This window comes from Schistocerca serialis, chromosome 2 (genome assembly GCF_023864345.2).
Source record: "Schistocerca serialis cubense isolate TAMUIC-IGC-003099 chromosome 2, iqSchSeri2.2, whole genome shotgun sequence".
NCBI lineage: Eukaryota > Metazoa > Arthropoda > Insecta > Orthoptera > Acrididae > Schistocerca > Schistocerca serialis.
The window spans coordinates 717082891-717098345 of record NC_064639.1 but is presented as its reverse complement, the minus strand read 5'-3'; the positions used below and the strand labels follow the sequence as shown (position 1 = coordinate 717098345).

The 15455-nt window shown below is 41.0% G+C and overlaps 1 protein-coding gene across 1 annotated transcript in view; it reads left to right on the top strand.

The window, feature by feature from the left end:
• The window catches only part of LOC126456357 (ATP-binding cassette sub-family C member 4-like), a 246976-nt gene that overhangs the window by 217676 nt on the left and 13845 nt on the right, over positions 1-15455 (top strand). The window contains exon 20 of the mRNA XM_050092111.1: positions 5062-5191. Coding sequence (XP_049948068.1) covers positions 5062-5191 — 130 coding nt within the window. The remainder of the gene's footprint in view (positions 1-5061; positions 5192-15455) is intronic.

The following is a 15455-nucleotide window of genomic DNA, read 5'->3' as shown; positions in this document are numbered from 1 at the left end:
TTTCAATGATCAATGTTAAAATAAATTTCCAAATATAAACTGATTTATTTCTTTTTGCTTAAATTCTATTATATATATATCACCGGTGGTCGTATGACTATTAAAAGATTATAATTAATGTTAGTCTGGTTGGGAATTTGGTAAGCTAGACTGGATACCTGGTGAAACAGTTGCTCAGTAATGCAAGGTTAACTTCCCCAGACAACTCACAGCTTTTAACCCGCTTTTATTGTCTATCAGTACCGCTTTCATAGCAAATCAAAGCAACAACGTTACAGTGCATGACAATGACCTACTACGTTATGCACATCAAATTACACCTGAACATAGATTACAGTCATTTCAGAGGAAGGAGTGGATTGTTGCGTATCTTCAAACAGTGCTACAGAATTGGAAGACATAGATAACGAAATTTCAAACAAAGCGTCAACCTGACGATGCAAACTGCGGAATGGGCCCCAAAACTTGCAGATAATGTCATCAATAAGTAAGGACTGTTTTCAACTCCGAGCAAATCCGATTTGTAAAGAAAATGCACATGAAAGGAACCTTGGAAATTAGAGGTACCGGTACCTAAAAAGCTGTATCACGATCAACTAACGTCAATGCCTTAAGGCATTCGTCTGCAATTATGCCGACTGTTAATCTGGACTGTAAATTGGCTGGAAAGTTATTTATTGTGCTGCGTGAAGTTGGACGAGCTCTGCCCCATACGATACTTTCTTGTGTGCGTGGTCTTCCTAGGGCAGTAGGGAATATTTACGTCACAGCAAGCAAGAGTGGCGAAATGGGCTTGTAAGAGAACTACAAATATGGTATGAGCACTGCTTTTGGTGAATACCTGGTCAAAATAATTTGCTTCAGCTTGATTCATGGTCTACGAATAAAAATCATACTCCTTTAGAGTAAACCATCCCTCCTCAGAAGTGTGGAAATGCAATTCATACCATCTAGAACCAGTGGACAAATTCAGCCTCTGAATGTTTGTTTTTCTACAAAACAGATTATTGCACTATCTGCAGCTACAGCTTAAAGGAAATCCAGTTTCACGATAAGCTCCATGACAGATTGTTTCGCATTCGGTTGCATGTCATCGCATTCCATCACTTCTTATCACCCCTTTACACCAATATGATTGTGTAGGAGTAGATACCTAGCTAACGTCCTGCTGGATGTCTCACAAAGAGTTCGCCTTCCATCTTGATGGTGCGAACCCTTGTGATCAGTGCGGCACGCCATTTTTCATTCGGTGTTCACGGTGCAAGTTAATCGTTTGTTCTGAATATCTCTTGAATGTCGACGACATCCATTTTGTGGAGTGTAGCCCCATGGAAGGTGGATGTCTGCACCTCTCGCACACTCATTTTCTGTCGCCCTCCCGATGCACATGGTGAGTCATTAGCAGCTAATAGTTCTCCTGTCATGATTGTTAACACAACACTTTCAAATGAGCCTTACTAAAGATTGAATTATCGGCCTCGGATTCAAGGGTTCCTTGTTAGATAAGCCGACGCTCAGTGCGTCTCCCCACTAGAGTTAACTTGACAGTATTCAGACATGGCACCTGGTTAACGAAAACTCTAATGAATTTCACCAGTTTACAATGGTTTGTGGACAATAACATTCCTGTGATGGAGCAACACCACCTGGACTATAGGCCTGCGAGCACACTTGTGACGTCACATACTGATGGCCGGATCTGTATCAGAACGCTGCTGTTAAGCACTCTGCAGCTATACGAACTTTACGTGTTTTAGAGCTGAAACTGCATATGGATTCCCGTGCTTTCCTCTTCTACATGGTCTTGTAATGAACGTATGGAAATTTTTATCATTACATAAAGTAACTGAACAAAACTGCCCTATGTTATACATATTTGAATATGTAAAATTGTTTTGACGATTTACCTTAAATACGCGTCTCTAGGCTTGAAGACAAACTATAATTTTAAATTCTGTCTTTTGCCTCAGGAGCTACGTTTTCTTGCAGTAAAAAATCGGCAATATGCAACAACAAGCAGACGTTTTCGGTTTTAAATAAAGCTACTGGAGCTCCTGCATGGTTCAAATGGCTCTGAGCACTATGGGACTTACCACCTGAGGTCATCAGTCCACTAGACTTAGAACAACTTAAACCTAACTAACCTAAGGACACCACACACATCCCTGCCCGAGGCAGGATTCGAACCTGCGACCGTAGCAGCAGCGCGGTTCCGGACTGAAGCGAACTGAAAAAAGCTTTTATCATCCGATTCTTCAATAAACTTATCTAAAATACCTTGCGTTATCTCTAATAAATGTTCTTTATCTTTACTCTCTAGAGATGCACTGTTTTCAACAGATTTCAGTATGCATTCAATATCATGAAAATAATTAATTTTCATAGGAAACTGGTATCTGTTCTGGGTAGTTATTCACTGATACTCCTTTATAAAAAAACTGAAACTTCCAACTGTTCATTAATAACTACAGAGTAACATAAATTAGGCACAGATCCTGTTGGTTGGTTGTTGGTTGTTTTTGGGGAAGGAGACCAGACAGCGAGGTCATCGGTCTCATCGGATTAGGGAAGGACGGGGAAGGAAGTCGGCCGTGCCCTTTGAAAGGAACCATCCTGGCATTTGCCTGGAGCGATTTAGGGAAATCACGGAAAACCTAAATCAGGATGGCCGGACGCGGGATTGAACCGTCGTCCTCCCGAATGCGAGTCCAGTGTCTAACCACTGCGCCACCTCGCTCGGTACAGATCCTGTTCTCTCAATGTTAACAAAAATTACACTGTCTGCCTTTGCTGATGACGGTCCAGAACGAAGAAAAGTTGACTTTCTGCCCCCCTTTTAACTGAGATATATTTGAAATTTTGTTTTCACTTTCGTGTTTATCTGCAGACTTCACACTCTCACTTATCGCTTTCTGAAGTTGTGCTGATTCCAGACGCACCCGCTTTTCATCAGGCGATTCCCGGGAAGCCAGTTGCGACGATTAATAGGAAGGACAACCAGGAAATATCGATGGAACACATCCATGTTTTATCCTCGGTCGTTCAAGATTTACAGTTAAAATCCGTCCTGTCTTCTCGTCAAAGCAGCTTGCTGTCCATACAATACTTTTCGGTTGGAAATGTTTGTGACAGATCTGTAACAGCACAACACTAATTAATATAGCTATTATGTGTGACAATAGTTGCATTAATGAGAGACATTTCACAGCCAGATGCATATTAACGTCGCAGCATTGGTCCAGAATTAAGAAACAAAAGATACTGGTGCATCATACATAACTGCTTTTAATAACAATTGGCAAACATGGTGCAATGGAAACAAATAACACGTTACAAATTTTTCATCATTTACTTACCCTTGAATGATGCATTGGGAATAACTGCAATCCAGCGATTTCTCAACTTCACACATTTGAGAAGTCGAAACATGTGCACTTTCATGCCCTTTTTGGATTTATAATTTCCCTGGTAATAGGGAACGCAGCCCTTGTATCCCATACTTTGAAGAACTCTAGGTGAATACTGTATGAAATATATATCACTTTCACGTGGCAGACACTCTCAGCACAACATACACGCCAACAGGACTACCGACCAACGATAAGGTGGCCAACTGTTTGCGACGTCACGTGCCGATATGGACGCTGTCCATAGGCCTTGTATCTAGAAGGCTTTGGATGGAGTTGCCTGCCCAGAGTGCCGACCTGAATCGAATGAAACGTCTTTACAAAACCCAGAGTAACTCCACTACCTCTTCAGGTTTTGGCTTTTGACGAACACTGGGCTGCCTTCCTCCACATACACTCAGAAACCTCACTGAAAGTGTGCCCAGTAGCGTTCAAGACATCATATAGGCGCAGGGTGGGCACAGCTTACATTAATGTTCACTAACATGCGTCCAGATACTTTTGGTCAGAAAGTGCGTTATGGCTGAGTCACAGACTGAGACCAATGTGATGAGCTTTTGGGGATGACTGTTCAGTTGAAACAGTTCGAGATACACAGCTATTATGTGGACTTTGACTACAATAAACTTCACAGTTCCGTGTCATTGCTCATTTTTTTTTTTGCGATGTTTATTAAACACCAGTAGGTATTTCATTTTGAACGTGAAACCATATCCTTCATAAAGGAAGTCCTATATATTGCATACAGATTTTGAAGTAATACATTCAGCAGTAAATACTTTGACTCTAATACACTACGCTCGCGCTAATCCGGCTACTCGTTCCACATATGGGTGCTGGATTGGCGGAAGTGTCGGACTATTGAAAGTGTATGAAATTTGTCAGCTGCCGCAAGGTATGCCGATTTTTCCAGTTTCGTAGCCAACCCACACTTATTGCAAACAAGTTACAAGTTGTATAGAAAATTCAGTTGCTTTTTATTTTATTATTGGACCACTGACTTTAATTTCTTCAGTGCATTATTGTACGAACTATCTATAAACATCTATACACAATTCTTCATTCTGCCTTTCATACAAACTTCCGTTTTCTCATTTAGCTCTCTATTTGGGTTGGGTATTGTCAAATACCAAGTTTGTTTTTGAAGACACGAATAGTTGCTCGTCCAACATTGTACCCAGCAGTTTTGGTGAATTTCAATTCAGCTTATTTAAAATTTCGAGTTTCTGCTGATATCTAGCTTAACGTCTTTCCTTTTAGAAGCCATGATACTGAACTTACAGAAAGTCACAATTTCAAATATGTGTACCGTTGTTTAATATTGTAATTAACTAGCAACATTGTTGCGGGCGATAGTCAATCGCTGTGTGCATCATTTCTGCTTGAGCGACCAGAGACTGCATTACTGAAAGGCCGTACTACTGAGGGTCAGATTAGCGAGGGTTTAGTGTGTTAAAATCTTAAGCTGGCAACTGAAACACGTGCCACACTACAAAAATATTTCTTTAATTATAGTGAAACATTTAAATTCCTTTGGACATAAATATCAGGTAAATATAGAACGTAAATGTGTCTCGAAATACCATCATGTGGACTTTATATTTCTGTATAACATGTTTTCAGAAAACAAGTAATGTTAACTATAATGTTTCAGGACAGACGCACTGATTCAGGCAACAATTCGGCGAAAATTCAAAGACTGTACAGTGCTGACCATAGCTCACAGGCTGAATACCATTATGGACTCTGACAAGGTGCTCGTTATGGATGCTGGAACTATGATGGTAAGATATGTTCATTATATTATGGCAGTCACTACAGAACTGAAAAGTGTGTAGGGTGAAATTACGAAAAGCTGCAAGAAGTTTGGGGGTTTTCGAGTAGCGTACGTACTTGTGAACATCCGACACCAATACACACGTTGTGGAGTATCAACGAGGCTGTGGGAAGACAGAGTTCTGTAACTGCTCCTCTCAGAGAGATGGCAGTGCATGTTGTACGGCATGAGACAAGACAACAAGAATAGGACAACGATGTCTTTTACGATAGAGTCTTTGAATAAAATGCTCTCGGTAAACATGCCACATCACATCTGAATAAAACCTAAAGCTTTAAATGACAACCTTCGTCGTTTTTGTCAGAGGCTGTGTTTGACTGTTGTGAAACAGGCGGGGTTCCCATTTCTATGCCGACAGGACGGCATATGATTGGCTGGACTACGTCATGGTGACAGTGTTTCACGGTGGAGGTAGAGACGGATAGACAATTGCCTTTCTTAGACGTGTTGGTTGAGCGGAAAGGAGATGGACGTCTTGGCCAATCTGTATGCCAAAAGCCGATGCACACAAACCTATATCTCAATTGTGCGGCTTTCACCAAGCTATGCTGAACACCCTACTTCGTCGAGACAGGACTATTTCGAACAAGCGGAACCTCATGTCTGGGCTGAATCATCAGACTATTGTGATCAGAAGGAATGGGTATTCAGACCGCTATGTCGCGGAAACCAAAACGTGATTGGTTCAACAAAGTTAGCAGGACTTTACATACAGCGGTTTCCAATCTACAGCGCAACGACTAGTAAGATAGTCTTAAACAGGCAAATAATCAGACCAATGCTTCGCCCACCCAGGAAAGTCAAGGAAATGTTACAACCTGTTGAAGATAATACCGGCCTAAGAGTGCCAGGGATTTATAAAATCCCTTGTCTGTGTGGCAGCAGTTACATGGGTCAGTCTGTATGGATTGTTGTCGATCGCTGTGTTGTAAACCAGCATTACCTGAAGTACAAGAATTAAAAAAGATTAGCGGTGGCAGCGCACAATCTGTTGAATAAACGGGTTATGTCTGACATACGCTAATTTTGGCCCACGCTTCGAACTATTGGGATGCTGTGATTGGAGGAAAGATGGAAATTAGACTCTGTGATAGAGATTTGGACAGAGACACCGGTAATACACTTAGCAACGCATGGAAGAGTAGAGGGAGACTTTTTGTAGCTCAGATTTCGATGGGCGTGATGGCGCTGCAAGCGACGTTGGATAAAGTGCGCAGACATAATCAATGGGCACAAAGGACGCAATCTTGGGACGCACCATTTCCGTGATGTCAGTACGGTGTAATCCAGCCAATCATATGCCATCTTTTGGCGTAAAAGTAGAACTGTCGCCAGATTCCCGACAAATCAGGCATAGCTGCTGACGACAATGATTCAGGTAGTCATAGAAAGCTTGCGATTTTATCTGAATTGTATACAGCAAGTTTACCAAGAACCTTTTATCCAAGACAACAGGAATGTCTGTACGTGACTGAAAGAGTATCAATGAAGTAAAATTAACTTTTGGGTCGAGACAATAGAATTCAAGAAATAATGAATCAAGATGGACATTATTTTTATATACAAAGACAAGTTGGCAGTGGAAGCTGCTCCACAATATGGTTTGTTATCAGGCCTAGCGACTATCGGGCACACGTAAAATTATGAGATCAAATGAAAACTGAACCATGTCAGTGATGTTTAAAGGCTTTCAGTTCTCTCTAAGCCACTATATCTATAGCGACTAGTGATTAGTCATTAAAGGGTAAATAATGGTACAATAAAGTTACGTATTACTTGCACTGAAAGTGTGTTTACAGTGGCCACATTTTATGGCAATTTGTGATAGCACTAGGGTTATCCTCAACAGTGGCTGCAATACACAGAGATATTGCGGTATGCTCAGACAATGCTGCAAGTAATTGCTGAGTTATGGCTGAGGTGTTGCCAGTATTGCCCACAAAGGATGGAGAACACTTCATACGTTGAGTCATATCTGTCTCTGTCCTCGTCTGTAAAGCTGCCATCTCACACTGAACCTCACTTCCTTTTTTCCATCCCGACAGCGCTGCAGTGCCACTTCCCGTAATATGAAAGGAGAAACAATGGAAGAAGTTAGTGACTCTTCCGGGTTGCGCTGAACTCGGGAGTCGCCATATTGAATTTCGTCGTATTTCGCCGTTGTCGTATTATAATTTGTATCTTTTAAGGCAACAGCACACTGAAAATTTATCACAAACACGTCATTTTTGGTAAGATTTGTTATAATAAAATTCCAGTTACCAAAACATCGGCAGGAATCCTTCGGGTGATCCTAAGATCAATGATAGCATTATTCTATGTTGGATGTGTTCACCGTGGTCTGAGGTTAGAGGCGGAGTTAGGAAGTGAGAAGAAGTAGGGTTGGCACCTGCTATGAGCAAATATTTGTTTTCCTCTCCGCGTTTGGAACAGAATCCGGTACGTTTTTATTAATGCAACGCAAGTACGTTCTGCAATGTTCGATATATAAGGGTATATTTTCAGGAATCATTTTCTTGGGTTTTGTTACTTCAGATGTGGTGATGGCAGATGAACCGGACTGAACCTCCCACTGGCTGTCGGTTTCCCGTGTGAGTTCGAAAGCCTGAACAATTTTAAGGACTTTGTCTGAGATCGCCGTAAAGCTTGGAAGCGGACTTCCTTGTCAAGCGAATAATGGGGAAGCAAGTCCTGAATCTAGGAGACGGCATACGATACTCAACACGGTTCTTCGCAGCATACAAATGCACAACGACGACTAAGATGTCGAAGGTCAGTGATTCAGTCGTTGTAGGTGTCCGATGGTAGTTTATAACGCCGGTAAAATTTAAATTCAGCAAATACCACATGTCATTGACACTCATAATGATCCGACATCAGATTACGAAGTTCAACATTAGATAAAGTTTCAGGATGTTTCGTGAGGGACAATTTACGGAGCAAACCCAACACACTATGCAAAGAACATGACAGAAAAAATGATCCTTACCATCTGAATCTCTTACGTTGCAGGATGTGAACTGAAGGTAGATCGTCGTAAGTACGTTTCCCAATCGTCAACGCCATTCAGAAAGGAGGGAAGCGGTGGATCTGCCAAAGACATCTCAGTCCTGAGAGACAACGCAGCAGTTGTATGTAGCTTCAGTAAGGCCATCTGCTGTTTCTATCGGTCCAGTAACTGCTGAATAAGAAATCATTGTTTCTTCTGTTGTTGGAGCCACTGTTTCAGAGTTCTGCACCCACGTTGTCGATTATATTGATGCACTGAGAATTTTAGTACACTTGTCACCAGTGTAGTAGTCTGCAAGTACAAGCACAATTTGTTTGTCTTATTACACTGATAATTTTCCTTGATGGGCTATGAATCCACCACTTTCAGTGCGAATGCGCAATGACGTTCGACCTCCTGCAGGAATATCAAAGTAGCAAACAAGGGAGACATGGACAGGGAAAGCAGATAGGTGGCACTAGATGGAAATATGAGTCGGCCGAGGGGCGCACCGAAATAGTCAGCGCAACTGCGACGAAAACTGTGTCCAGGTGGCGCTGTGGTGGACTTAACTGCCTAGTAAGCAGGAGATCTTGCGTTCAAATCCCGGTCCGGCACACATTTTCACTCATAGCTGCTGACTCCACATAAACTCCTGATGCAGCTGATATAATGAATTCCTTCCCTCTTTTCTTTCTTCTACACCACCACTGTTGAAGTCCACGCTATTTATTTGGAAGTCAGTGAACATGGGTCTCTAAGCTTACTGACTGCGAAAATTAAATCCGTTTTTAATGCAACTAAGTATTTCTTCTTAAAATAAGTTGTCCCTACACTGAGGCGCTTCACGCTAGATCGAAAATCTAACCAACTAGTGTTACGTACATCCGAGTGTGATTCATATTTGTTTTCGTCTTGAGCAATTATTGTTGTCAATAATGAGAATTTAGTAACAACTCGTTCATAAGACGCAGAAATCATTAATTGTAATTCAGAGTTAAAAGTTCTACACACTCGAAGATGTTCAAGTAATATTAGAACGCGTTGCTCTTATTTATCACCGGCTAATGAATTCAACGTAATGTTCTTTCCGGTGCAGTGCGTAACAGTTTTCAGTTTTAAAAATGCTGCCGGTAAGCATAATTCATCTACCGAAGTTCTGTGAATCTAGTGTCAATATAGCGTGTCATGCATGGAAACAAAGTAAGCCTACTACTTTGCATCATTTCTGTGTGATAGAATCATGTACTGACATACAGGTGCGTCCAGACATTTATATGAAGGCAGTATAGCACTTCTAATCATGGAAAATGAGATGCTGGTGGTGGCTACTCTTGAATTGCGGTATGGTGTGACTGTTTGTACATCAACGATGAATTTTACTATAGAACCAGATTTTGTGTTTCATATCTGGAGCAACGCATCTTATTTCAACACCAAATTCTTTAATCATTCACAATACATGTAACATGTTAGAAGTGCGTGAATAATAAAACATTGCTCGTCGGTCGTATAGTCCAGTCAGATTGCAGATATACCTTGCAAAAGGTGGGGTAGAAGAGTTTATTTTCTCAACTCGTTCATATGCTTGGAAAGATTAGAAAACTGAGTTTTGCCAACAAAATTTCGCTTGGGAAAACATTCTGCAGTCAAAAAACCTGGAAAATTTCGGCCTTTTTTCAGTTTTTTCAAAATATCTCAGTTTCATTTGCTCCTATCGCTTTAACGTCTATTTTCTTTTTTAAAGAGCACAAAATTCTCTACAAATTTGATTCTTACCCTTTTTTCTACTCCCAATATCTAAGGCACTAAAGCGCCTAAAAAAATTTTGAGCATAGTGGCAAGATACCTTATATTTGAACACTATTTTTTCTGTTTCTGTTTGTGTAGTATAAATACATTATACATCATGTTATATGTTGGAATTTACCACCTCACTTTCAGGTATTCAATTTCTCTGTATGCAACATGAGGATTGCTGGGCACCCAACTATTGTGATTCTTACATCACTACCTCAAGTTCATTATGGGGCACCTCTGCCCTGGTATTTGTAAAACTATAAATATAAAATTACATCATTAACAGACATACACATACACACACACACACACACACACGCACACACACACACACACACACACACGCACACAAAATAATTTGTCTCAGGAAACTGAACTATTATTAGCTGCAATAGGCAACCTAATTAGGTAGGTAATTATTCTTGTGTATAAAAGCCACACAGTTGACATTAAAAATAAGTAGCTTTATTACAATTAAAATGCATTATCAGTTACTAAAAAATGTTGACAGTTCTGGGTGTGCAATACTTTTAATATCGCACTTTAGTGCACTTGAGACAGATATGAGCACCGAGCGAGGTGGCGCAATGGTTAGCACACTGGACTCGCATTCGGGAGGACGACGGTTCAATCCCGTCTCCGGCCATCCTAATTTAGGTTTTCCGTGATTTCCCTAAATCGTTTCAGGCAAATGGCGGGATGGTTCCTTTGGATGGGCACGGCCGATTTCCTTCCCAATCCTTCCCTCACCCGAGCATGCACTCCGTCTCTAATGACCTCGTTGTCGACGGGACGTTAAACACTAACCACCATCACCACCACCACAAATATGAGCATCACTTCTAACGTTTTGATGGGCCAGGTTCCTCAGTGTCACCAGAAATACCATGAGTTACGGATTCAGGGTCTGTACATAGAGTTGATCCCAGATTGAACTCTTCTTTAAACAGCGAGTCAGCCTCAGCAAGTTCGTTGATTTCGTCAGTGGTTTCCTCAACATCCTCCATAACATCTTCTTCATATAAAAATTTTGGCACGTTTTCACAGTTGACCCCAATACATTTCTTACAAATTGAAGAACATTTCAAACCCGCTTTTCTGCAGGAGCACGCTCCGCCACAGTTCAGCTTGCATGAGCATGAAACAATGTGAAGAAGTGCTTCAGGTGCTGGATCTTGGCTCATTATAACTTGTATTGGACCGTGGTCACTGTGATTCTAGCCCCATTTTTCAGGAGGTTTCCAGTTTCCCATCCAACTTTGGACTTGTTGGTAAGTCCGCAACAAATGATGTTGAGCAGCATCTTGTGTAGGTGGCAACCGTGCAAGATTCAGTTTGCTTTTTGTGGCATACTTGGCGAATAGCTGGTACCACAAATGGTCTAGTGTGTGGGAACTGCTGACACCTCCACTATACAATGCGATAGTAACCTGTTCTCCTGCTGTTATTATTTCTACACGGGTAGCATGTGGTTTATTGAACGTGCAAAGGGCTGAGGATAGGTGTTCATTTTTCGCAACAATATTGCAGCACTTAATTTTTCCTTGGCCAAAAAAAGCGGATATTGTATCACATCCGCTAAAGGCGTAAGTGAACAGAATATATTCACTGTCAAACTTGTAAGCTGCAGTGGAAAACCACTTGTCTTTTGCATTTCTTCTTCCTGGCTTTAAGAAAAATAAGTTTTTAATGCCTTGCCCCAAACCGGTCATGAGCACAAGCAGGTCAACATCTTCTCCTACAATGACAACACTTCCAAAATCTTTGGTTCTTGAAATGGCAGATGTTATAATCATAACGTCAGCATCTTCTTGTGCCTGGAGCAATTCAATGCTACACTCCAGAAATTCCTTTTTAAGAAGTGTGATCAAACGCATCTTGTTTCGTTCGTTGTACAAGAACTTGTCCTGAGGTACTTGGTTCACCATCTCTGATTCAACCACAACGTCAACCGAATAATTTTTTTCGGACCTACGAATCCTCTCAGCACTCTTTGTGCTACATTTGTCTCCCTCACATGGATACCCATCAAATACAATAGCAAATTCAGATCCAAAATGACGTTGCAGGTAATAAGCATAGCTCTGGGCTATTGACTTGAAGCAAACATTTCGAGTCCAAGTCACTTTGTGGATAAGGTACCCTCCATCAACGACAAAAAATTTACACGGTCCACCTGACTTTACATCTTCCACTGGAACGAAGGCCAAAGAATAAATACGCTTTTGTGCGCTAAAGAACAATTCCTACATACTTTTTCTTATAACTGATCATTAACGTCAATCAACTGTAGAAAATGTATGGCACCTGCATGCAATAGTATTACATATTGTTACACAAATAAACTTCACGCAATCCGACGTGAATGTGTTCGTAGTTACTGAATATGATGCTGTTTGTCCTGGCCCTGCAGCAGAGTGAGATGGTAAATTCCAATGAATAACATGATGAGTAATATGTTTATACCACACAAATAGAAACTGAAATAACAGTGTTCAAAATTTAGGTAATTTGCCACTTTGCTCGAAATTTGAAAAAAATGGTATTTTTGACGTGCTGTAGTGCCTTAGATACTGGGAGTAGAAAAAAATGGTAACAATCAAATTTGTAGAGAATTGTGTGCTCCATAAAAAAGAAAATAGACGTCAAAGCGATAGGAGCAAATGAAACTGAGATATTTTGAAAAAACTGAAAAAAGTCCGAAATTTTCGAAGTTTTTTGACTGCAGAAAGTTTTCCCAAGAGAAATTTTGTTGGCAATACTTCGTTTTCTAACCTTTCCAACAATATGAACGAATTAAAAAAAATAAAATCTTCTACCCCTCCTTTTGTAAGGTACAGGCTTTTTTTCTGACAGTTTCACTGGACAAGTGTGCCGTCTGGCAATATTCATTTCAGAGTTTCTTGCACTGATATTTCTGCACACTCTGTATTAGTTGTTTGCCCAATAAAATCTATAATTCTGTAATATCTTAATTTAAAATCGAACGTCTTTTAAATTTAGACAGTTCCTAAAATTCAACACACATATTGATCACAGAGTCATCTCTACTCAATAGGGATTACACACGCTTGACATTATTGTAATATCATACTCTAACATTACAGTCGCAACAGTCCGTCTCGTTTATTTACCCATTGTGACAGCAGCGCGCCGGGGGGCCAGCAGGTGGTACTGTTGAACCCGGCGGGGTCCTGAGAAAGCGTAAGCGAATCATAATTGTTTATATTGGTTTCTAGAATGGTTTCCACAAACGGGACCATATACAGCGCAATATATTGCAGCAATTACAAGAAGAAGGCACTACGTTCGTCTTTCTTTAGTGTTTTGATGAACCGTATTAATCAGTTTATATGTCAAAGTGTGATTCTTCAACAGGCTTAAATTTTGGAATCAAGACTTACCTTTTAACTGCAAAAAGCAAATAAGAAACTAGACAAGTTGATTCATTTGTGCTGCTGATTTATTTAGTTTGTATTTCACTCACTTCTAGAGCAAGACACCTAATATTTCTTGTTCCCTTCGTGTGACGACATTGTTTTGTTTAAAACTTGTTCACTAACAGATTATTTGAAAATTATTCAAATATTTCTTTTTAAGTGCAAAGTTTTCAAAATACTATTATTTGGTAGCCGCTTGCCCAGCATAGAATAAGATAAAGATGAAGGTCGTACTTGTTGCAACGGGCGCCAATGACGAAAACACAGAAGGAAGCGACAAATGGGGAGTCGACCCCTTTTACACGTGAAGATACATGTCCGTGCTTCATACGCTTAAATATGTATGTTTATAGTCTATTGATTTCAGCGCGTTAAGTTGCATTGCTTTCCAAGGTTCCATGTATTTCGTCACGATTATGTTCGTAAGATGCAGCCGTATTTGCGCTTATTTTAGGATCATCCAAGTCTTCTGATACTACACAAATTCTTGGAAGCAAAAAATAAAATAAATTGTTCGTAAATCACGTAGAAAAAGGGTTAAAAAAGAACGTTTTTCTTACGACCTACGTGACTACCTGCTTTCTCACCGCTCAGGCAGTAGTTTCGCTCCAGCTGTTAATGTAACAAGCAGGGACTGTCACGAGTATATGTGCTTGATTGAGGTAATGTCGAGGCCCCTCTTAATACACAGCTTGAAACTGTAATACCCACATCAAAACTGACCAAAGCTAAAAATCTTAATATTACGATTAATTAATTATCAGAAGTATCAGTTGTAACAAATTACACAATTGTGCTGCTATAGAATAATGCTACTCCGATAATTACATTATACTATGCCGTCTCGTTCCACTTACATCACCATTTTTTATTTCTCTTTGACAGCTCCTGAACAACACTACACTTTTTACAACGACAGAAAATTATGATTAGCTAGGCCACCATCGCAATCTTCGAAAACGGAAGTAATATCGTGAAAGTTTATACGAAATAACACGATACATGGTTATGTTACGGCAGTTTCTATATTTGTTGTACAACTATAAAAGCAAATAGTACCTACAGTCTGTATTAGCGTTTTTTTATTTACGGCAGTGCGAAGTGGACTTTTAATTCAGAAACTGAAATTTACTGGGCGAGCAGTGCAAATAATAGGGAATAACTGGCAGATAGTACAAGAATATACCAAGATGGCGGCCACTGAGTGACGCGCGTTTCTTTGGCTCGCGAGTTTTTCCGCTCATTGAAGGTGTTACAGAGAAGTGCGGCAGTCCACAACGTGTACATCCGACTAAACAAGTGTTACTTGCCGTGGTGTGTTGTTCTCCGTTGATTACCACAAGTGATAAGTGATAAGTGAGTGAAAAATGGGAAGAGCACGAGTAAGCGGCAGCAGGCGAGGCTACAGGGGCGCAGGCAGCGCGGGCGCCCGGTCTCCGGCGGCAGGTGAGGCCTCGCTTCCCGACATCGGGGAGCTCGTCCGGTCCCAGGTGAGTGCGGCGCTGCACAGTAAAGACACGCTGGACGTAATAGTGCAATCCATCACGGACTCTGTGACGGCCGCGGTCATGGACAAACTGCAAGAGTCTGTCGGGCGAAACAGCACCGAAATCCAGTCTCTTAAAAAGTCCTTGGCCGCACAAGAGAAAAAAGCCGCCGACCTAGAAGCTAAACTGTTTGCGGCCACCGATGAAATTGAGCAGTATCAGCGAAGGAACAGCTTGCGCTTGTTCGGCATAGCTGAAAACGATCGTGAAAACACCGACGACCTGGCCATTAGCCTCGTGCGTGAAAAACTTGGTGTGCAGATCGACGTGGCCGATATTGACAGAAGCCACCGTGTCGGGCGCAGGATACCAGGTGCGATGAAACCCAGACCCATAATAATTAAATTTGTGTCATACCGGAAAAGAGCTGAAGTGTTTGCTCAGAAAAGAAAACTCGCCAAGAGTGGGTTTACCCTGAGGGAAGATCTGACGCGC